General features: G+C 60.4%; 3 protein-coding genes across 3 annotated transcripts in view; 1 reads left to right on the forward strand and 2 right to left on the reverse strand.

Annotated features, from left to right (window-relative positions):
• Positions 1-8650, forward strand: part of DHX16 (DEAH-box helicase 16) — a 32565-nt gene extending 23915 nt beyond the window's left edge. The window contains exons 18-20 of the mRNA XM_090129073.1: positions 1842-2003; positions 7478-7651; positions 8473-8650. Of these exons, the coding sequence (XP_089985199.1) occupies positions 1842-2003; positions 7478-7651; positions 8473-8601 (465 nt within the window). The 3' untranslated portion in view covers positions 8602-8650. The remainder of the gene's footprint in view (positions 1-1841; positions 2004-7477; positions 7652-8472) is intronic.
• A 75-nt stretch (positions 8651-8725) lies between these two features.
• On the reverse strand, positions 8726-13692 carry C35H6orf136 (chromosome 35 C6orf136 homolog). Its single transcript, XM_090129202.1, has 5 exons — positions 13608-13692; positions 12112-12200; positions 10826-11026; positions 9063-9132; positions 8726-8956 (listed from the first exon to the last, which is right to left on the reverse strand). The coding sequence occupies exons 1-5, from the start codon at positions 13650-13652 to the stop codon at positions 8840-8842; spliced, it is 522 nt and encodes a 173-aa protein (XP_089985328.1). The 5' UTR covers positions 13653-13692; the 3' UTR covers positions 8726-8839.
• A 1604-nt stretch (positions 13693-15296) lies between these two features.
• ATAT1 (alpha tubulin acetyltransferase 1) lies at positions 15297-22019 on the reverse strand. Its single transcript, XM_090129175.1, has 9 exons — positions 21817-22019; positions 21146-21203; positions 19266-19430; positions 17917-18030; positions 16995-17096; positions 16568-16613; positions 16392-16466; positions 16104-16278; positions 15297-16017 (listed from the first exon to the last, which is right to left on the reverse strand). The coding sequence occupies exons 1-9, from the start codon at positions 21912-21914 to the stop codon at positions 15993-15995; spliced, it is 858 nt and encodes a 285-aa protein (XP_089985301.1). The 5' UTR covers positions 21915-22019; the 3' UTR covers positions 15297-15992.
• Positions 22020-22162: the final 143 nt, after the last annotated feature.

The raw sequence follows: 22162 nt of genomic DNA on the forward strand, positions 1-22162 counted from the left end.
GGGGGGTTGGACCAGGTGATGCTGCTCTATATGGGGATATTTGGGGGGGGGGGGGAGCTCCTGGTGCTGCTCAGTGTAGGGGTATTTGGGGGGGGGTTGGGAGGAATGGGAGTTAATGGGGGGATGGGGGGTGGGAAGGGGGTGATGGGGGGCTGGGGGGGGGGAGAGAATGGGGATATGGGGGGTTGGGGGGATGGGGAGGGAGGAATGGGGGGATAATGGGGGGATGGGGGCATGGGGGGGTGGCAAGGGGGGGATAGAAAGGATGGGGGGTGGGAAGCGGGTGATGGGGGGCTGGGGGGGGGAGAATGGGGATAAAGGGGGGGTATGGGGGGGTTGGGGGTTGGAGAGTGGGGATAATGGAGGATGTAGATGGGGTGGAGGGGGGGGATATGGGGGGGTCTGGGGATGGAGAGGGGATGTGGGGGCGTCTGGGGGGGGCAGAGTGGGGATGGAGTGAGAATGGGAGGGGCAGTGGAGTCGGGGGGGACATGGGGGGGGGGCAGAGAGAGGGACGGTGGGGAAATGAAGTGGGTGGGGGGCTGGGGGGACGTTGTGGGGGACATTGGGCCCTGTGGGGTTGTCCCACCGCAGCACTGACCGGCACTTTTGTCTGTGTGTCCCCATGTCCTCATGTCCCCCTCCTGTCCCCACACCCCCTCTGTCCCCCATGTCCACCATGTCCCCCATATTCCCCACATCCCCCACATTCCCAACACCCCCCATGTCCCCATACCCTCCCCACATCCCCCATCTCCCCCCCATATCCCACATCCCCCCCACGTCCCCATATCCCCCCCACATCCCCCATATCCCCCCCATGGCCCCACATCCCCCACACCCCACATTCTCCCCACATCCCCCATATCCCTCCCATGCCCCCACACCCCCCACATCCCCCCCATGCCCCCACATCCCCCATACCACCCACATCCCCCATATCTCCCCCATGTCCCCATATCCCCCCATGTCCCCACACCCCTCCTATGTCCCCCATGGCCCCACACCCCCCACATCCCTTCACATCCCCCATACCGCTCACATACCCCATATCCCCCCCATGTCCCCACACCCCCCACACCCCCCATATCTCCCCCACGTCCCCACACCCCCCACACCCCCCATATCCCCCCCACATCCCCCATATCCCTCCACATCCCCCACACCCCCCATATCCCCCCCACATCCCCCATATCCCCCCCACGTCCCCACACCCCCCACACCCCCATATCCCCCCCATGTCCCCACATCCCCCAAACCCCCCATATCCCCCCCATGTCCCCACACCCCCCACATCCCCCATATCCCTCCACATCCCCACACCCCCCACATCCCCCATATCCCTCCACATCCCCACATCCCCCACATCCCCCATATCTCCCCCATGTCCCCACACCCCCCAAACCCCCCCTACCTTCCCCCATCACTCCACACCCCCCAAACCGCCCACACCCCCCATATCCCCCCCATGTCCCCACACCCCCCACATCCCCCATATCCCTCCACATCCCCACACCCCCCACATCCCCCATATCCCCCCCACATCCCCACACCCCCCACACCCCCATATCCCCCCCATGTCCCCACACCCCCCACATCCCCCATATCCCTCCACATCCCCACATCCCCCACATCCCCCATATCTCCCCCATGTCCCCACACCCCCCAAACCCCCCCTACCTTCCCCCATCACTCCACACCCCCCAAACCCCCCACACCCCCATATCCCCCCCACGTCCCCACACCCCCCATATCCCCCCCACGTCCCCACACCCCCCACACCCCCCATATCCCCCCCACGTCCCCATATCCCCCCATATCCCCCCCGTGCCCCCCCGCAGTGGGCCAGCAGCGGTCACTCCGTGCAGTGGTGCTACGAGCACTTCGTGCAGTCGCGCTCCATGCGCCGGGCGCGGGACGTGAGGGAGCAGCTGGAGGGGCTGATGGAGCGCATCGAGATCTCGCCTTCCTCCTGCGGGGGGGACTTCGGCCCCGTCCGGAAGGTGACCCCCCAACGGGACCCCCAAAAACCCCATCATTTTCCCCATAAAACACATCGTTGCCTCCCAAACCCAATCATTGCCCCCCAAGCCCCATTTCCCCATCCCACAACCCTTCAGCATCCCATAATCTCCCCCCTTCAGCCCCCCATTATCCCCCCCAAACCCCATTTCCCCCTCCCACACCCCTTCAGCCCCCCATTATCCCCCCCAAACCCCATTTCCCCCTCCCACACCCCTTCAGCCCCCCATTATCCCCCCCAAACCCCATTTCCCCCTCCCACACCCCTTCAGCCCCCCATTATCCCCCCCAAACCCCATTTCCCCCTCCCACACCCCTTCAGCCCCCCATTATCCCCCCCTTCACCCCCCCATTATCCCCCCAAACCCCATTTCCCCCTCCCACACCCCTTCAGCCCCCCATTATCCCCCCCCAAGCCCCATTTCCCCCTCCCACACGCCTTCAGCCCCCCATTATCCCCCCCTTCACCCCCCCATTATCCCCCCAAACCCCATTTCCCCCTCCCACACCCCTTCAGCCCCCCATTATCCCCCCCAAACCCCATTTCCCCCTCCCACACCCCTTCAGCCCCCCATTATCCCCCCCCAAGCCCCATTTCCCCCTCCCACACGCCTTCAGCCCCCCATTATCCCCCCCTTCAGCCCCCCATTATCCCCCAAACCCCATTTCCCCCTCCCACACCCCTTCACCCCCCCATTATCCCCCCCAAACCCCATTTCCCCCTCCCACACCCCTTCAGCCCCCCATTATCCCCCCCTTCAGCCCCCCATTATCCCCCCCAAACCCCATTTCCCCCTCCCACACCCCTTCAGCCCCCCATTATCCCCCCCAAACCCCATTTCCCCCTCCCACACCCCTTCAGCCCCCCATTATTCCCCCTTCACCCCCCCATTATCCCCCCCAAACCCCATTTCCCCCTCCCACACCCCTTCAGCACCCCATTATCCCCCCCAAACCCCATTTCCCCCTCCCACACCCCTTCAGCCCCCCATTATCCCCCCCTTCACCCCCCCATTATCCCCCCAAACCCCATTTCCCCCTCCCACACCCCTTCAGCCCCCCATTATTCCCCCCCAAACCCCATTTCCCCCTCCCACACCCCTTCAGCCCCCCATTATCCCCCCCAAACCCCATTTCCCCCTCCCACACCCCTTCACCCCCCCATTATCCCCCCCAAACCCCATTTCCCCCTCCCACAACCCTTCAGCATCCCATTATCTCCCCCCTTCACCCCCCCATTATCCCCCCAAACCCCATTTCCCCCTCCCACACCCCTTCAGCCCCCCATTATTCCCCCCCAAACCCCATTTCCCCCTCCCACACCCCTTCAGCCCCCCATTATCCCCCCCAAACCCCATTTCCCCCTCCCACACCCCTTCAGCCCCCCATTATTCCCCCCCAAACCCCATTTCCACCTCCCACACCCATTCAGCCCCCCATTATTCCCCCTTCAGCCCCCCATTATTCCCCCCAAACCCCATTTCCCCTTCCCACACCCCTTCAGCCCCCCATTATCCCCCCTTCAGCCCCCCATTATCCCCCAAACCCCATTTCCCCCTCCCACACCCCTTCACCCCCCCATTATCCCCCCCAAACCCCATTTCCCCCTCCCACACCCCTTCAGCCCCCCATTATCCCCCCCTTCAGCCCCCCATTATCCCCCCCAAACCCCATTTCCCCCTCCCACACCCCTTCAGCCCCCCATTATCCCCCCCAAACCCCATTTCCCCCTCCCACACCCCTTCAGCCCCCCATTATTCCCCCTTCACCCCCCCATTATCCCCCCCAAACCCCATTTCCCCCTCCCACACCCCTTCAGCACCCCATTATCCCCCCCAAACCCCATTTCCCCCTCCCACACCCCTTCAGCCCCCCATTATCCCCCCCTTCACCCCCCCATTATCCCCCCAAACCCCATTTCCCCCTCCCACACCCCTTCAGCCCCCCATTATTCCCCCCCAAACCCCATTTCCCCCTCCCACACCCCTTCAGCCCCCCATTATCCCCCCCAAACCCCATTTCCCCCTCCCACACCCCTTCAGCCCCCCATTATTCCCCCTTCACCCCCCCATTATCCCCCCCAAACCCCATTTCCCCCTCCCACAACCCTTCAGCATCCCATTATCTCCCCCCTTCACCCCCCCATTATCCCCCCAAACCCCATTTCCCCCTCCCACACCCCTTCAGCCCCCCATTATTCCCCCCCAAACCCCATTTCCCCCTCCCACACCCCTTCAGCCCCCCATTATCCCCCCCTTCACCCCCCCATTATCCCCCCAAACCCCATTTCCCCCTCCCACACCCCTTCAGCACCCCATTATCCCCCCAAACCCCATTTCCCCTTCCCACACCCCTTCAGCCCCCCATTATCCCCCCCAAACCCCATTTCCCCTTCCCACACCCCTTCAGCCCCCCATTATCCCCCCCCAAACCCCATTTCCCCCTCCCACACCCCTTCAGCCCCCCATTATCCCCCCCTTCACCCCTCCATTATCCCCCCCAAACCCCATTTCCCCCTCCCACACCCCTTCAGCCCCCCATTATCCCCCCCAAACCCCATTTCCCCCTCCCACACCCCTTCAGCCCCCCATTATCCCCCCCTTCACCCCCCCATTATCCCCCCAAACCCCATTTCCCCCTCCCACACCCCTTCAGGCCCCCATTATCCCCCCCCAAGCCCCATTTCCCCCTCCCACACCCCTTCACCCCCCCATTATCCCCCCCAAACCCCATTTCCCCCTCCCACACCCCTTCAGCCCCCCATTATTCCCCCCCAAACCCCATTTCCCCTTCCCACACCCCTTCAGCCCCCCATTATCCCCCCTTCAGCCCCCCATTATCCCCCAAACCCCATTTCCCCCTCCCACACCCCTTCACCCCCCCATTATCCCCCCCAAACCCCATTTCCCCCTCCCACACCCCTTCAGCCCCCCATTATCCCCCCCTTCAGCCCCCCATTATCCCCCCCAAACCCCATTTCCCCCTCCCACACCCCTTCAGCCCCCCATTATCCCCCCCAAACCCCATTTCCCCCTCCCACACCCCTTCAGCCCCCCATTATTCCCCCTTCACCCCCCCATTATCCCCCCCAAACCCCATTTCCCCCTCCCACACCCCTTCAGCACCCCATTATCCCCCCCAAACCCCATTTCCCCCTCCCACACCCCTTCAGCCCCCCATTATCCCCCCCTTCACCCCCCCATTATCCCCCCAAACCCCATTTCCCCCTCCCACACCCCTTCAGCCCCCCATTATTCCCCCCCAAACCCCATTTCCCCCTCCCACACCCCTTCAGCCCCCCATTATCCCCCCCAAACCCCATTTCCCCCTCCCACACCCCTTCACCCCCCCATTATCCCCCCCAAACCCCATTTCCCCCTCCCACACCCCTTCAGCCCCCCATTATTCCCCCTTCACCCCCCCATTATCCCCCCCAAACCCCATTTCCCCCTCCCACAACCCTTCAGCATCCCATTATCTCCCCCCTTCACCCCCCCATTATCCCCCCAAACCCCATTTCCCCCTCCCACACCCCTTCAGCCCCCCATTATTCCCCCCCAAACCCCATTTCCCCCTCCCACACCCCTTCAGCCCCCCATTATCCCCCCAAACCCCATTTCCCCCTCCCACACCCCTTCAGCACCCCATTATCCCCCCAAACCCCATTTCCCCTTCCCACACCCCTTCAGCCCCCCATTATCCCCCCCAAACCCCATTTCCCCTTCCCACACCCCTTCAGCCCCCCATTATCCCCCCCCAAACCCCATTTCCCCCTCCCACACCCCTTCAGCCCCCCATTATCCCCCCCTTCACCCCTCCATTATCCCCCCCAAACCCCATTTCCCCCTCCCACACCCCTTCAGCCCCCCATTATCCCCCCCAAACCCCATTTCCCCCTCCCACACCCCTTCAGCCCCCCATTATCCCCCCCTTCACCCCCCCATTATCCCCCCAAACCCCATTTCCCCCTCCCACACCCCTTCAGGCCCCCATTATCCCCCCCCAAGCCCCATTTCCCCCTCCCACACCCCTTCAGCCCCCCATTATTCCCCCCCAAACCCCATTTCCCCTTCCCACACCCCTTCAGCCCCCCATTATCCCCCCTTCAGCCCCCCATTATCCCCCAAACCCCATTTCCCCCTCCCACACCCCTTCACCCCCCCATTATCCCCCCCAAACCCCATTTCCCCCTCCCACACCCCTTCAGCCCCCCATTATCCCCCCCTTCAGCCCCCCATTATCCCCCCCAAACCCCATTTCCCCCTCCCACACCCCTTCAGCCCCCCATTATCCCCCCCAAACCCCATTTCCCCCTCCCACACCCCTTCAGCCCCCCATTATTCCCCCTTCACCCCCCCATTATCCCCCCCAAACCCCATTTCCCCCTCCCACACCCCTTCAGCACCCCATTATCCCCCCCAAACCCCATTTCCCCCTCCCACACCCCTTCAGCACCCCATTATCCCCCCCTTCACCCCCCCATTATCCCCCCAAACCCCATTTCCCCCTCCCACACCCCTTCAGCCCCCCATTATTCCCCCCCAAACCCCATTTCCCCCTCCCACACCCCTTCAGCCCCCCATTATCCCCCCCAAACCCCATTTCCCCCTCCCACACCCCTTCACCCCCCCATTATCCCCCCCAAACCCCATTTCCCCCTCCCACACCCCTTCAGCCCCCCATTATTCCCCCTTCACCCCCCCATTATCCCCCCCAAACCCCATTTCCCCCTCCCACAACCCTTCAGCATCCCATTATCTCCCCCCTTCACCCCCCCATTATCCCCCCAAACCCCATTTCCCCCTCCCACACCCCTTCAGCCCCCCATTATTCCCCCCCAAACCCCATTTCCCCCTCCCACACCCCTTCAGCCCCCCATTATCCCCCCCTTCACCCCCCCATTATCCCCCCAAACCCCATTTCCCCCTCCCACACCCCTTCAGCCCCCCATTATCCCCCCCCAAGCCCCATTTCCCCTTCCCACACCCCTTCACCCCCCCATTATCCCCCCAAACCCCATTTCCCCCTCCCACACGCCTTCAGCCCCCCATTATTCCCCCCTTCACCCCCCCATTATCCCCCCCCAAACCCCATTTCCCCCTCCCACACGCCTTCAGCCCCCCATTATTCCCCCCTTCAGCCCCCCCATTATCCCCCCCAAACCCCATTTCCCCCTCCCACACCCCTTCAGCCCCCCATTATCCCCCCCAAACCCCATTTCCCCTTCCCACAGCCCTTCAGCCCCCCATTATCCCCCCCAAACCCCATTTCCCCCTCCCACACCCCTTCAGCCCCCCATTATCCCCCCCAAACCCCATTTCCCCCTCCCACAACCCTTCAGCATCCCATTATCCCCCCCAAACCCCATTTCTCCCTCCCACACCCCTCAGCACCCCATTCTCCCCCCTCTCCCCCCCCCATATTCTCTAACACCGCCCCCCAACGCCCCCCCCAGGCCATCACTGCTGGTTTCTTCTACCACACGGCACGGCTGACCCGCGGGGGCTACAGGACGGTGAAGCACCAGCAGACGGTTTTCATCCACCCCAACAGTTCCCTGTTTGAGGAGCAGCCCCGCTGGGTGCTCTACCACGAGCTGGTCTTCACCACCAAGGAGTTCATGCGGCAGGTGGGGGGCTGGGGGGGTTTTGGGGAGGGGGGGGTGGGAGGTAACGGGGTGGGGGGCGTTGGGGTGGGAGGTGGTGGGATGGGGTTGATGGGATGGGGAGAGTGGGATGGGTGAGAATGGGATGGGGACAGTGGGATGGGGGATAGTGGGGTGGGAGATAGTGGGATGGGGACATTGGGATGGGGAGAGTGGGATGGGAGATAATGGGATGGGGATGATGGGGATGATGGGATGGAGAGAGTGGGATGGGGACAGTGGGGTGGGAGATAATGGGATGGGGACAATAGGGTCAATGGGGTGAGTGACATTGGGATGGGGGACATTGGGATGGGAGATGATGGGATGGGGACAGTGGGATGGAAGAAAATGGGATGGGGACATTGGGGTGGGAGATAATGGGATGGGGATGATGGGATGGGGAGAGTGGGATGGGTGAGAATGGGATGGGGACAGTGGGATGGGGGATAGTGGGGTGGGAGATAGTGGGATGGGGTTGATGGGGACGGGGATGGGAGATAATGGGGTGGGGATGATGGGATGGGGGACAGTGGGGTGGGAGATGATGGGATGGGGATGATGGGATGGGAGATAATGGGATGGGGGGTAACGGGATGGGGACGATAGGGTCAATGGGATGGGGAACAATGGGGTGGGGGACGATGGGTGACATTGGGATGGGGACATTGGGATGGGGACAATGGGATGGGAGATAATGGGATGGGGACGATAGGATGGGGAACAATGGGATGGGATGGGATGGGGAACAATGGGGTGGGGGATGATGGGTGACATCGGGATGGGTGACACTGGGGTGCCCACAGGTGCTGGAGATCGACAGCGCGTGGCTGCTGGAGGTGGCCCCCCATTACTACCAGGCGAAGGAACTGGAGGACGGCGGAGGTCGAAAAATGCCCAAAAAAGTGGGGAAGAGCCGCCAGGAGTTGGGCTGAACCCAAAGGAGGGGGTTTAAAGGGTCGGGGGGGGGGCATAAAATGACATGGGGGGGGTGGACGACGACATCGAGGAGGGGGGGACACAGCGGGGCTGTGGGACGTCCCCAATACAGTGAACGGATGGAGAGCGGTTTTGTCACTTTCCCTTTATTCTGTACATTCATTTACGGGGTATTTTAGAGGGTGGGGGGGAAGGATTTGGGGTGGGGGGGGATAAAGAGGGAGGGGGGGGTTCTCAGGTGGCCCCCGGGGGTCCCATGGGGTGCAGCGTCGTCCCCAACGTCTCCGTCAGCAGCAGTGCAGCCACCAGCAGCTTCTTGGCCTCTGGGAGGGCTGTGGGGGCCGGGGTGAGCTGTGGGGGGGGGAAAAGGGGGTGTCAGGGATGTGGGGGGGGGGGTCTCCTGTCCCCTGTCCCCCATCTTCCCCCCCCCCCCCCCCCATAATGTCCCCACCCTTACCTTGTCCACACGGTGGAGGCAGATGAGCCCCTCTGCGTTCAGGGTGAAGGTGGAGAAGGCGTCGTAGGATCTGGGGACAACGGGGGGACATTGGGGACATTGGGGATTGGGGGCAGTGGGGACTTTGGGGCAATGGGGGTGCGGGGGGGGACTGGGGACATTGGGGATGGAGGGGGCAATGAAGACTTCGGGGGTAATGGGGACTTTAGGGACATTGGGGATGGGGGGGGCAATGAGGACTTCGGGGGTAATGGGGACTTTAGGGACATTGGGGATGGGGGGGGCAATGGGGACTTTGGGGGCAGTGGGGGCTTTGGGGGCAGTGGGGACATTGGGGACATTGGGGATGGGGGGGGGCAATGGGGACTTTGGGGGCAGTGGGGGTGTGGGTGGGGGCAATGGGATCACATTGCCAGTGGGGACACAGAGGTGACAGTAGGGACAAATGGGGACAATGGGGACACGGAGATGACACATAGGCAACAAATGGGGACACAGAGGTGACAGTGGGGGCAATGGGGACAAATGGGGACAGTGGGGATGTGGTGACAATGGGGTCACGTTGACAGTGGGACACAGAGGTGACAGTGGGGACAGTGGTGACAAATGGGGACACAGAGGCAACAATGGGGACAGAGAGGTGACAGTGGTGACAAATGGGGACACAGAGGCAACAAATGGGGACACAGAGGTGACAATGGTGACAAATGGGGACACAGAGGTGACAGTGGGGACAGTGGTGACAAATGGGGACACAGAGGTGACAAATGGGGACACAGAGGTGACAGTAGGGACACAGAGGTGACAATGGTGACAAATGGGGACACAGAGGTGACAAATGGGGACAGTGGTGACAAATGGGGACACAGAAGCGACAATGGTGACAAATGGGGACACAGAGGTAACAATGGGGACAAATGGTGACACAGAGGTGACAGTGGGGACAGTGGTGACAAATGGGGACAGTGGGGATGTGGTGACAATAGGGTCGCGTTGACAGTGTGGACACAGAGGTGACAAATGAGAACACAGAGGTGACAGTGGTGACAAATGGGGACACAGGTGACAGTGGGGACAGTAGGGATGTGGTGACAAATGGGGTCACGTTGACAATGGGGACACAGAGGTGACAGTGGGGACAGTGGTGACAAATGGGGACACAGAGGTGACAATGGGGGCAAATGGGGACACAGAGGCGACAAATGGGGACACAGAGGTGACAGTGGGGACAGTGGGGACACAGAGGTGACAGTGGGGACAGTGGTGACAAATGGGGACACAGAGGCGACATGGGGACACAGAGGTGACAATGGGGACAAATGGGGACACAGGCAACAAATGGGGACACAATGGGGACAAATGGGGACACAGAAGTGACAATGGGGACAGTGGGGATGTGGTGACAATGGGGTCACATTGACAATGGGGACACAGAGGTGACAGTGGGGACAGTGGTGACAAATGGGGACACAGAGGTGACAATGGTGACAAATGGGGACACAGAGGCGACAATGGGGACACAGAGGTGACAGTAGGGACACAGAGGTGACAATGGTGACAAATGGGGACACAGAGGTGACAATGGGGACACAGTGGGGACGTGGTGACAATGGGGTCACGTTGACAGTGGGGACACAGAGGTGACAGTGGGCACAACGGTGACAAACGGGGGCAACAGGGACGGTGACAACCCCGGCTCAGTGGTGCCGACGGGGACGCAGAGGTGACAGGGAGGTGACAAAGGTGACGAGCCGTCGGCTGACCTGAGCAGGTCCCGTTTGTCACGGCGGTAGAAGCGGAGCAGGCAGAGGTGGAAGGGAACCCCGACCAGACGCCAGCGGGCGCGGATGCAGCCCAGCTCCGGGTGCCTCGTCAGCGCCAGCACCTCCAAACGGACCCCGGCAAAATAACCCCAAACCGCGGCCCGGCACAGCGACACGGCCAGCTGGTAAAGCACGCGGCCCCTATAGGGACACACAGCGCCCTATAGGGCAGCTCGACCCTACAGGGACGGCGCGGCGCCCCATAGAGCGCATGGACCCTATAGGGACAGCGCCTCCTAGTGGCAGTACGTGGTACTGCAGGGGGTCCCTATGAGACACAGCGCCAACTAGTGGCAGTACTTGGTACTGCACGCAGCCACAATGGGACACAGCGCCACCTAATGGCAATACACGGTACTGCACAGTACCCCAATAGGGACACACAGCAGCCTATAGGGCAGCTCGACCCTATAGGGACGGCGCGGCGCCCCATAGAGCGCATGGACCTTATAGGGACACACAGCAGCCTATAGGGCAGCTCGACCCTATAGGGACGGCACGGCGCCCCATAGAGCGCATGGACCCTATAGGGACAGCGCCTCCTAGTGGCAGTACGTGGTCCTGCAGGTGATCCCAATGGGACACAGCGCCCTCTAGTGGCAATACGTAGTACTGCACGCAGCCACAATGGGACACAGCGCCACCCAATGGGAATACACGGTACTGCATGCAGACCCTATAGGGACACACAGCACCTCATAGGGCACCTGGACCCTATAGGGATGGCACAGCACCCCATAGGGCACCTTGACCCCATAAGGACAACACAGCACCCCATAAGGCAACTGGACCCCATAGGGACGGCAGAGCGCCCCATAGAGCACCTGGACCCTATAAGGACACACAGCACCCCATAGGGCACCTGGACCCTATAGGGACACACAGTGTCACCCCATGGCACCCCAAACAGCTCCTATAGGAACAGCCCATGTCACCCCATATTCCCCTATAGGTCCACCCCACATCCCTATGTGCTGCTTCCAGCCCTATGGGTCAGCCCCACACCCCTATAGGGCAGCCCCACACCCTTATAGGTCCACCCCACACCCCTATGGGTCACTTCCAACCCTATAGGGCAGCCCTACTCCCTGTAAGGTGACCCCCCAGCCCTATAGGTCCACCCCACACCCCTATGGGTCACTTCCAGCCCTACAGGTCTGCCCTACTCCCTATGGGTCCACCCCACGGCCCTATAGGGCGGCCCTACAGATGTGTGGGGCGCTCACCGCGTGTGCAGCCGGAGGTGGTGGTTGATGAACTCCACGTCGTGGGAATACAGCCCGTAGTCGGGGACCTTCAGCAGGAAATTGGGGAGCTGGGGGGGGGCAGAACGGGGTCAGGGCATTGCGACCCTATAACGACCCTATAACGTCCCCATAGGGCCCCCAGTGCGTCCCCAATGTGTCCCCATAGGATCCCCATAGCGTGCCTATATGGTCCCTATTGTATCCCTATAATGTCGCCATTGTGACACCATAGAGTGCCTACAGGATCCCCATAAAGTCCCCATAGGATGCCTATAGGGTCCTTATAATGTCCCCATTGTGTGCCTATAAGGTCCCCCATAGCGTCCCCATAATGTCCCCCATAGGGTCCCCATCATGTTCCCATTGTGTCCTCATGGCGTGCCTATAGGATCTCCGTAGCATCCACATTGTGTCCCCTCCCCAAAGTCCCCCATAACCACCCCATATCCCCCCCAAATCCTCCCCAAATCCCTCATAACCACCCCAAAAACCCCCCAAATCCACCCCAGCCCCCCCATAACCACCCCATATCCCCCCAAATCCCCCTCAGACTCCCCATAACCACCCCAAAAAGCCCCCAATCCCACCCCAGCCCCCCATAACCACCCCATATCTCCCCCATATCCCCCCAAACCCTCCCAAATCCCCCCCAAATCCCCCATAACCACCCCATATCCCCCCCATATCCCCCCAGCCCCCCCATAACTACCCCAAACCCCCCCAATCCCACCCCAGCCCCCCCATAACCACCCCATATCCCCCCCATATTCCCCCAAACCACCCCATATCCCCCCCATTTTCCCCCAGCCCCCCCATAACCATCCCAAAACCCCCCATAACCACCCCAAAAACCCCCAGACTCCCCCAATCCCACCCCAGCCCCCCCATAACCACCCCATATCCCCCCCATATGCCCCCAAACCCCCCCAAATCCCCCATAACCACCCCATATCCCCCCCCAATCCCACCCCAGTCCCCCCATATCCCCCCCCAGATCCCCCCAGCCTCCCCATTACTACCCCAAATCCCCCCAAACCCACTCCAGCCCCCCCATAACCACCCCATATCCCCCCCATATGCCCCCCAGCCCCCCCATAACCACCCCATATCCCCCCCAGATCCCCCCAGCCCCCCCATAACCACCCCATATCCCCCCCATATTCCCCCAAACCACCCCATATCCCCCCCATTTTCCCCCAGCCCCCCCATAACCATCCCAAAACCCCCCATAACCACCCCAAAAACCCCCAGACTCCCCCAATCCCACCCCAGCCCCCCCATAACCACCCCATATCCCCCCCATATGCCCCCAAATGCCCCCAAACCCCCCCATAACCACCCCATATCCCCCCCAGATCCCCCCAGCCCCCCCATAACCACCCCAAATGCCCCCAAATCCCCCCCAGCCCCTCCATAACCACCCCATAACCACCCCAAAACCCCCCCAGACTCCCCCCCCCCCCCCCAAAACCAACCTCGTGCCGCAGTTTCTCGTGCATCACAGCCAGATGCTCCTCCATGCGGGGTGGGGGGGGGCCGGGAGGTGACGGTGATGGAGGGGGGGGGGGGGCAGCAAATAACGGGGTGGGGGTCCGGAGGAGGAGAAGAAAAGAAGAAAAAGGAGGGGGGAGAAATGGGGGGGTGGGGGGGTCACGGACGTCGATGTCGTCTTCATTTCGTCCGTCCACGGTGGTGATTTTCCCCTCGGGGGGGGGTAAAATATGGGGGGGGGGAGGTGGGAAAGGAGAGGGGGGAAGATATGGGGTGGAAATAGGGGGGGGGCGGGGGGGGGGAACGCGGGGGAGAACCCGGAGGAGGGGGGGGGAAGGGCTGAGATGGAGCTTCGGCATGGGGGGAGGTCCTGGAATAAAGGGGGGGGGGGAAATGGGGGGGTGAGATATAAAGGGGGGGGGAGGTGTGGGGCTGCCCTATAAGGGGGGGGGGGCTGCCCTATAGGGTGGGGGGGGGGGGCTGAGATGTGGGGCTGCCCTATAGAGAGTAGGGGGGCTGGCCTGTAGGATGGGGGTGTTGAGATATGGGGCTGCCCTATAGAGAGTGCGGGGGCTGCCCTATAGGATGTGACGCTGCCCTATATGGGGCTGCCCCATAGGGTGGGGGGGGGCTGAGATATGGGGCTGACCTATGGGGGGGAGAGTTGGGGGGGGGGTTGGGGGGGCTGCCCCATAGGATGGGTGGGGTCGAGATGTGGGGCTGCCCCATAGAGGTGTGGAACTGCCCTATAAGATATGGGGCTGCCCCATAAGGGGCTGGAACTGCCCTATGGGATGTGGGGCTGCCCTATGTGGGCCTGGATCTGCCCTATAGGATGTGGGGCTGCCCCATAAGGGGCTGGAACTGCTCTATAGGATGTGGGGCTGCCCTATATGGGGCTCGAACTACCCTATATATTATAGGAGCGCCCCACAGCCCCCCATTCTGCCCCATAAGAGCCGCCCCATCTCAGCCCCACAGATCCCACAAGCCCCGCCCCTTCCCTCCAAACCACGCCCGTCTCATTAGCATAACCACGCCCATTTCTCCTCACCTGCGGTCTCGCCCGGTAGCGGCGGCTTTGAGGCCCCGAGCCGCTCCACGCCGCCCCCAGCCCGGTCCATGCCGACCTCAGACGGGCTGCGGCGGCGTTTCGGTGCCGGAGCATCGCGACGCCGCCCCGGGGCTGAGCGCGGCCCTTTTTTCCCTTCTCCTCACAGGAACCGGCACCGCACTGCGCCTGCGCGTTGCGTCGTTTCCGGTTTTGAGTGAGGCTACTTCCGGTCGCTTCTAAGGGCAATTCCGGCCGGGCATCGAGCTACTTCCGGTTATTGATAAGGGAACTTCCGGAAAATGGTGAAGTTACTTCCGGTTGCGGGTAAGGGCACTTCCGGCCGCAGTGAGCGACGCATGCGCGTTGAGGCGTTGCGGCGTTTGGGAAGGTGACCGCGCGGAGTGGGCGTGGCTTAGAGAGGCAACGCCTTAAAGGGGGGGGTAACGTCTTAAAGGGGCAACGCCTTCAGGGGGGTGGGGACCGCAGGGGGCGTGGCTTGAAGAGCGGGAGGATTGGGGGCGGGGAAGTGATGTCACGCCCCCCAGTGATGACGTCACAGCCCGGCGATGACGTCACCGTTCCCTCCAATATTCATTGAGACACAGACAGAAAGCAAAGGGTTCTCAGATTTATTGAAACGACCCCAAAATTGGGGGGGTTGGGGGGGAAGGAGGGAGGGGAAAGACCCTCAGTGGGACATGGGGCAGAGAGAGGCACCCATAGGTGCTGTGGGGCTGGGATGGGCACCCACGGGGATTGGGGGGGAGGGGAGGAGAGGGAACCTAGGGGGCAGCAATGGGCACCAATGGCTGCTATAGGGTGGGGATTGGGAACCTATGGGGCAGGGAGGAGCAGCCATGGGTGCTGTGGGGTGGGGATGGGCACCCATGGGTGCTGTAGGGTGGGGATAGGGACCCTATGGGGCAGCAATGGGCACCCATGGGTGCTGTGGGGCTGGGATAGGGACCCTATGGGGCAGCACTGAGCACCCATGGCTGCTGTGGGGCTGGGATGGGCACCAATGGGGGCTGTAGGGCTGGGATATGGACTCTATTGGGTAGAAAAGGGCACCCATGGGAGCTGTAGGGTGGGGATAGGGACCCTATGGGGCAGGGAGGGGCACCCATGGGTGCTATGGGGCTGGGATGGGCACCAATGGGGGCTGTGGGGTGGGGATAGGGACCCTATGGGGCAGCAATGGGCACCCATGGGAGCTTTTGGGTGGGGATAGGGACCCTATGGGGCAGCAATGAGCACCCATGGGTGCCCCCCATCCACGCTATGGGGCAGCGAAGCCCCATTGACCCCAACGATTTCAGCGTCCGATGCGGCCGAGCGAACTGCCAAAAGCAAGCAGCAAATGGGGGTCGAAAAAAAACCCCAAAAGGTTAAAATGGGGGTTTTGGGGGGGGATTTGGGGACTCACCTGGCACGTCGTTGTTGCCCCATATCGGGTCTGGTTTGATTGGGGTCAGCATTTATAGGGTCGTCTGTAGGGCCGCGACGGAGAAAAGGGCGTAAAGTTCCTCTTAATGGGGAACCGCTGGGGCGGCCCGGCGTTAAGTTGAATGGCCACGGTGGCTCCTCCTCCTCCCGCAAAACTGCGAATTCGATTGGTCGGCGGAGAGCGGAAGTGGGCGTGGTTACGCGGTAAGTTTCCCACGGTTCTCCCGCGCGTTCATTCATTCGTTCGTTCGTTCATTCATTCACTTACAGTCGCGGTCGGAAGAGGAATAGGGTTTGATTTCCTCTTCCGGGCGTCGCTGGGGGGGGCGGCGATTTGGGGGGGCTGGAGGGGGGAGATATAAATAGTAAGGAGGGTTAATGAGGGGGGGGGGCACCCTCCAGACCCCCGCGTCGCCCTATAGAGGAGTTTTCTGCCCCACTTACCTGGGCGGTTGGAGAAAAAGCCGTCGAAAATGACGAAGTTGTTTACCTTTAAGGGGGGGTTGGAGAGGGGGGGGGATTTCAGTGTGATTTACCCCCCCCCATGGGGCAAAATTCCCCCCCCCCCCCATCACCCAAAGCCCCACAGAACTGAAAGCAATCAGTTCTCTCTGCTCCCCCCCCACCCTTCCCCCCCAAACCCAACCCAAAGAGGTAAATTCAAAGCTATTTGCCCCCCCCCCGGGGTAAATTAGAAGCTATTTGCCCCCCCCCGGGGTAAATTAGAAGCTATTCCCCCCCCCCCCCTCCCCCCATACAGTTCTGCTCAAAGCCCCACAGAACCGAAAGCAATCCCAAACCTAAGGGGGTAAATTCAAAGCTATTTGCCCCCCCCCCCGGGGTAAATTCGAAGCTATTTGCCCCCCCCCACCTGTGGGATGGGGTCTCTGAGGCCGTAATGCTTCTGGAGGAAGGAGAGCAGCTTCTGGGAGGGGCGATCCACGGCCAAACGCCGGGGGTCCATGCGCTCACTCTGGGTTTTTTTTTTGGGGGGGGGGGACAAAAAATTGGGTCTAAATGGGGGTCTGTGGGGTCCCAGTGGGGGCTGGGGGGGGTGAGAGTGGGGGTTGGGGGGTTATTGAGGGGTCTGGGAGGGGGTCAGAGTGGGGGTTGGGGGGTTATTAAGGGGTCTGGGGGGGTCAAAGTGGGGGTTGGGGGGGTTATTGAGGGGTCTGGGGGGGGGTCACAGTGGGGGCTGGGGGGTCAAATGGGGGCTGGGGGAGTCACAGTGGTGGTTGGGGGGGTTATTGAGGGGTCTGGGGGGGTTCAAATGGGGGTTGGGGGCTCACAGTGGGGGCTGGGGGGTTCAAATGGGGGTAGGGGGGGTTATTGAGGGATCTGAGGGGGTCAGAGTGGGGGCTGGAGGGCTATTAAGGGGTCTGGGGGGGTCATAGTGGGGGTTGGGGGGGTTATTGAGGGGTCTGGGGGGGTCAAAGGGGGGGTTGGGGGGTCTTTTTGGGGTCTGGGGGGGTCAGAGTGGGACTGGGGGGGCTATTAAGGGGGGTTTGGGGGTTAAAATGGGGGTTGGGGGGTTATTGAGGGGTCTGGGGGGGTCAAAGTGGGGGCTGGGGGGGGTCTTATTGGAATCTGGGGGGGGGTCACAGGGGGTCTGGGGGGGTTATTAAGGGATCTGGGGGGGAGGTCAGAGTGGGGTCTGTGAGGATCATTAGGGTCGGGGGGGTCACAGTGGGGTCTGCATGATCAGAAGGGGGTCTGGGGGTATCATTGAGGATTCTGGGGGTGGATTCCCCCCCCCAGGTATTTATTCCCCCCCCCACGCCCCCCCCCCCAACCTGCAGCATGTGCTGGAACAGCTCCAGGCCGTGGCCGCAGCGCTGCAGGGATTCGTGGATGTAAAAATCCAGCAGGCAAAGCGGCTCCGCCTCCACGTGGGCACCGCTGCGATCCTAAAAAAGGGGGGGGGGGGGCATCCGATGAGACCCCCCCTCCCACCCCTCAAAACATGACACACGCCCATGGGACCCCCCCACACCCCAATGGGAGCCCAGATCCCAATGGGAGCCCCTCAAACCCCATGGGACCCCCCCAGACCCCAATGAGAGCCCAGACCCTAATGGAACCCCCCCAAACCCCATGGGGCCCCCCCAGACCCCAATGAGAGTCCAGATCCCAATGGGACCCGATTGAACCTCATGGGAACCCCACAAACCCCAAAGGATCCCCCCAGATCCCACAGGACCCCAGTGAGAGCCCAGACCCTAATGGGACCCCCCCAAACCCCATGGGACCCCCCCAGACCCCAAAGGGAACCCAGATCCCAATGGGAGCCCCTTGAACCCCATGGGACCCCCCCCAGACCCCAGTGGAAACCCCCAAGACCCCACAGGACCCCCCAGACCCCAAAGGGAACCCAGATCCCAATGGGACCCCCTCGAACCCCATGGGACCCCCCCAGACCCCAAAGGGAGCCCCAGATTCCATAGGGACATCGTCAAACCCCACAGGACCCCCCCAGACCCCAATGAGAGCCCAGACCCTAATGGGACCCCCCCAAACCCCATGGGACCCCCCCAGACCCCAGTGGAAACCCCCAAGACCCCACAGGACCCCCACAGACCCCAATGAGAGCCCAGACCCCAATGAGAGCCCCCCAAATCCCCCTGTGACACCTCAGACCACACTGAGACGCCCTCAGACCCCAATAACCCCCCCCATACCCCAATAAACCTCCCCAGACCCCAATGAGACCCCCCCAGACCCCAATGAGACCCATAGGATCCCCCTGTGACACTTCAGACCCCATTGAGACCCCCCCCAGACCCCAATAAACCCCCCAGACCCCAATAACCCCCCCAGACTCCCCTAATGACACCTCAGAACCCAATGAGACCCCCCAGACCCCAATAAACCCCCCAGACCCCCCTGTGACACCTCAGACCCCATTGAGACCCCCCCCAGACCCCACAGGACCCCCCCATACCCCAATAAACCTCCCCAGACCCCATTGAGACCCCCCCAGACCCCAATAAACCCCTCCAGACCCCCCTGTGACACCTCAGACCCCATTGAGACCCCCCAGACCCCAATAACCCCCCCCCAAGCCCCAATTTAACCCCCTTAGATCCCACCCACCCCCTCCAAACTGCCCCCCCCCCCCCCCCCCCAAAAAAAAAATACTCACCAATAGGAACAGCTTCTTATAGCCCACCTTTAGAAACCCTATAACGACACTTTTGGGGTCTCTGGTGGTCCGGGGGGGTCCTGGGGGGTCCCTCATGATGTATAGGACGTGCTGGTTGGCTTCCATCCGTGCTGCGCTGGTCACGGGGGTGGGCAGCCCCTGAGCCTAAAAATCCCAAATTTCACCCCAAATCTGCCCTATTTCACCCCAAATCTGCCTAATTCCCTTCTCAATTTACCCCAATTACCCCCAATTTAGTCCATATTTGCCCCATTTTGCCTCGTTTCGCCCCAATTTTATCCCCTTCTCTCCATTTCGTCCCGTTCTTCTAAGATTATCCCAATTTTCCCCAGCTTTGCCCCAATATTTCCTTATTTTGCCCCATTTTCCCAAATATCACCCCAATTTTTCCCAGTTTTTCCCTATTTTTCCCATTATTCCCCCATTTTCCCAAATATTATTCCAATTTTCCCCAATTTTCCCCAATTTTGTCCCAATATTACCCTATTTTCCCCATTATTCCCCCAATTCTCCCCCAATATTCTCCCATTTTCCCCCATTATTTCCCCATTTTTCCCCATTATTTCCCCATTTTCCCCCTTATTTCCTCATTTTCCCAAATATTACCCCAATTTTGCCCCAATATTTCCCTATTTTCCCCATTATTCCCCCAATATTATCCCAATTTAACCCAGTTTTCCCCAACTTTGCCCCAATATTTTCCCATTTTCCCCCATTTTCCCAAATATTATTCCAATTTTCCCCAATTTTGTCCCAGTATTACCCTATTTTCCCCATTATTCCCCCAATTCCCCCGATTTTTCCCCAATATTCCCCCATTTTCCCCCATTATTCCCCCATTTTCCTCAATATTACCCCAATTTTGCCCCAATATTTCCCTATTTTCCCCATTATTCCCCCAATATTATCCCAATTTACCCCAGTTTTCCCAAATTTTGCCCCAATATTTCCCTATTTTCCCCATTATTCCCAAAATTCCCTTAATATTATCTCAATTTTCCCCAATTTTGCCCAAATATTTCCCCATTTTCCCCCATTTTCTGAAATATTATTCAAATTTCCCCCAATTTTGCCCAATTTTGCCCCAATATTTCCCTATTTTCCCCATCATTACCCCATTTTCCCCCAATATTACCCCAATATTTCCCCATCTTCCCCATTATTCCCCCAATTTTCCCCAATATTACCCCAATTTTGCCCCAAAATTTCCTATTTTCCCTCATTTTCTGAAATACTATTCCAGTTTCCCCCAATTTTCCCCAATATTTCCTTATTTTCCCCATTATTTCCCCAATTCCCCCCATATTACCCCATTTTTCCAAATATTACCCAAATTTTCCCCATTTTGCCCCAATATTCCCCCATTTTCCCCAATATTACCCCAATTTTCCCCAATTTTGCCCCAATATTTCCCTATTTTTCCCCATTTTCCAAAATATTATTCCAATTTTTCCCAATTTTCCCCAATTTCACCCCATTTTCCCCCACATTTTCCCAATTCTTACCACATTTCCCCCAATTCCACCCCATTTCCCCCCATTTTTGCTCATTTTTCCCCCATCCACACCCAATTATTCCCCCTTCTTCCCCAAATTCACCCCATTTTCCCCCATTTTATCCCATCTCCCCTCAAATTTGCCCAATTCTTACCACATTTCCCCCAATTTCACCCCATTTCCCCCCACATCTTCCCATTTTTCCCCCATTTCCCCCAATTTCACTGTGTTCCCCCCCATTTTCCCATTTTTCCCCCATTTTCTCCCAATTTTCCCCACTTTTATCCCAATTTCACCCCATTTCCCCCCGCATTTTCCCATTTTTTCCCCAATTTTGTCCCAATTTCCCCCAATTTCCCCCACCTTGGCTGATGCTCGCCCCAATTCATCGATCAGCGTCCGCAGCTGCTCCAGTGCTGCCCTATGGGGCACCCCATAGATTTGCCCCACATCTTCCCATCACCCTATAGGGCACCCCATAGATTCCCTCCCCCCCCATCACCCTATAGGGCACCCCATAGATTCCCTTTCCCCCCCATCACCCTATAGGCTACCCCATAGATTCCCTTTCCATCACCCTATAGGGCACCCCATAGATTCTCTCCCCCCCATCATCCTATAGGGCACCCCATAGATTCCCTTCCCCTTCCCATCATCCTCTGGGGCACCCCATAGATCCCCTTCCCTTCCCATCATCCTCTGGGGCACCCCATAGATCCCCTTCCCCTTCCCATCATCCTCTGGGGCACCCCATAGATTCCCTTCCCATCATCCTTTGGGGCACCCCATAGATTCCCTTCCCATCATCCTTTGGGGCACCCCATAGATTCCCTTTCCCTTCCCATCATCCTCTGGGGCACCCCATAGATTCCCTTCCCACAATGCCCCACGACAGCCTCCCATCCTTCCCATCATGCACCGGGGCAACGCCATGTCCCAGCATGCCCCGCGTCCCCCCGTTTATTTCCGAGCTTGCGCCCCTCCCCCCCCCTCCTCAGGCTTCAAGCCTCCGGGTAGGCCTCACTCCCCGGTACCGGTTGTTGCCCCCTCGGCGCCCGGTGGGCTGAAGGTGTTGATCCACCACGGTGAAACGCTCTCCTAACACAGCTGTGACGTCGAATGGAAACTCCATGGCTCCGCAACCGGGCCTGGGCCTGGTCCCGGTGCCGGTACCGTTGTCGCCGTCGTCGCCAGGCCCAGGCCCAGGCCCGGGCCCGACCCTTAGCAACCGCCCATAGCAACAAGCCCCGCCCCTAATCCCATAGAACCAATCATCTTCGGGTAACAAGCCACGCCCCTTAACAACCCGCTAAACCAAGCCCCGCCCCTTAGCAACCACGCAGCAGCGCGGTGCACGCTGGGATATACACCCCTCCATAC

This window comes from Phasianus colchicus, chromosome 35 (genome assembly GCF_987193195.1).
Source record: "Phasianus colchicus chromosome 35, bPhaCol1.hap1.1, whole genome shotgun sequence".
Taxonomy (NCBI): Eukaryota; Metazoa; Chordata; class Aves; order Galliformes; family Phasianidae; genus Phasianus; species Phasianus colchicus.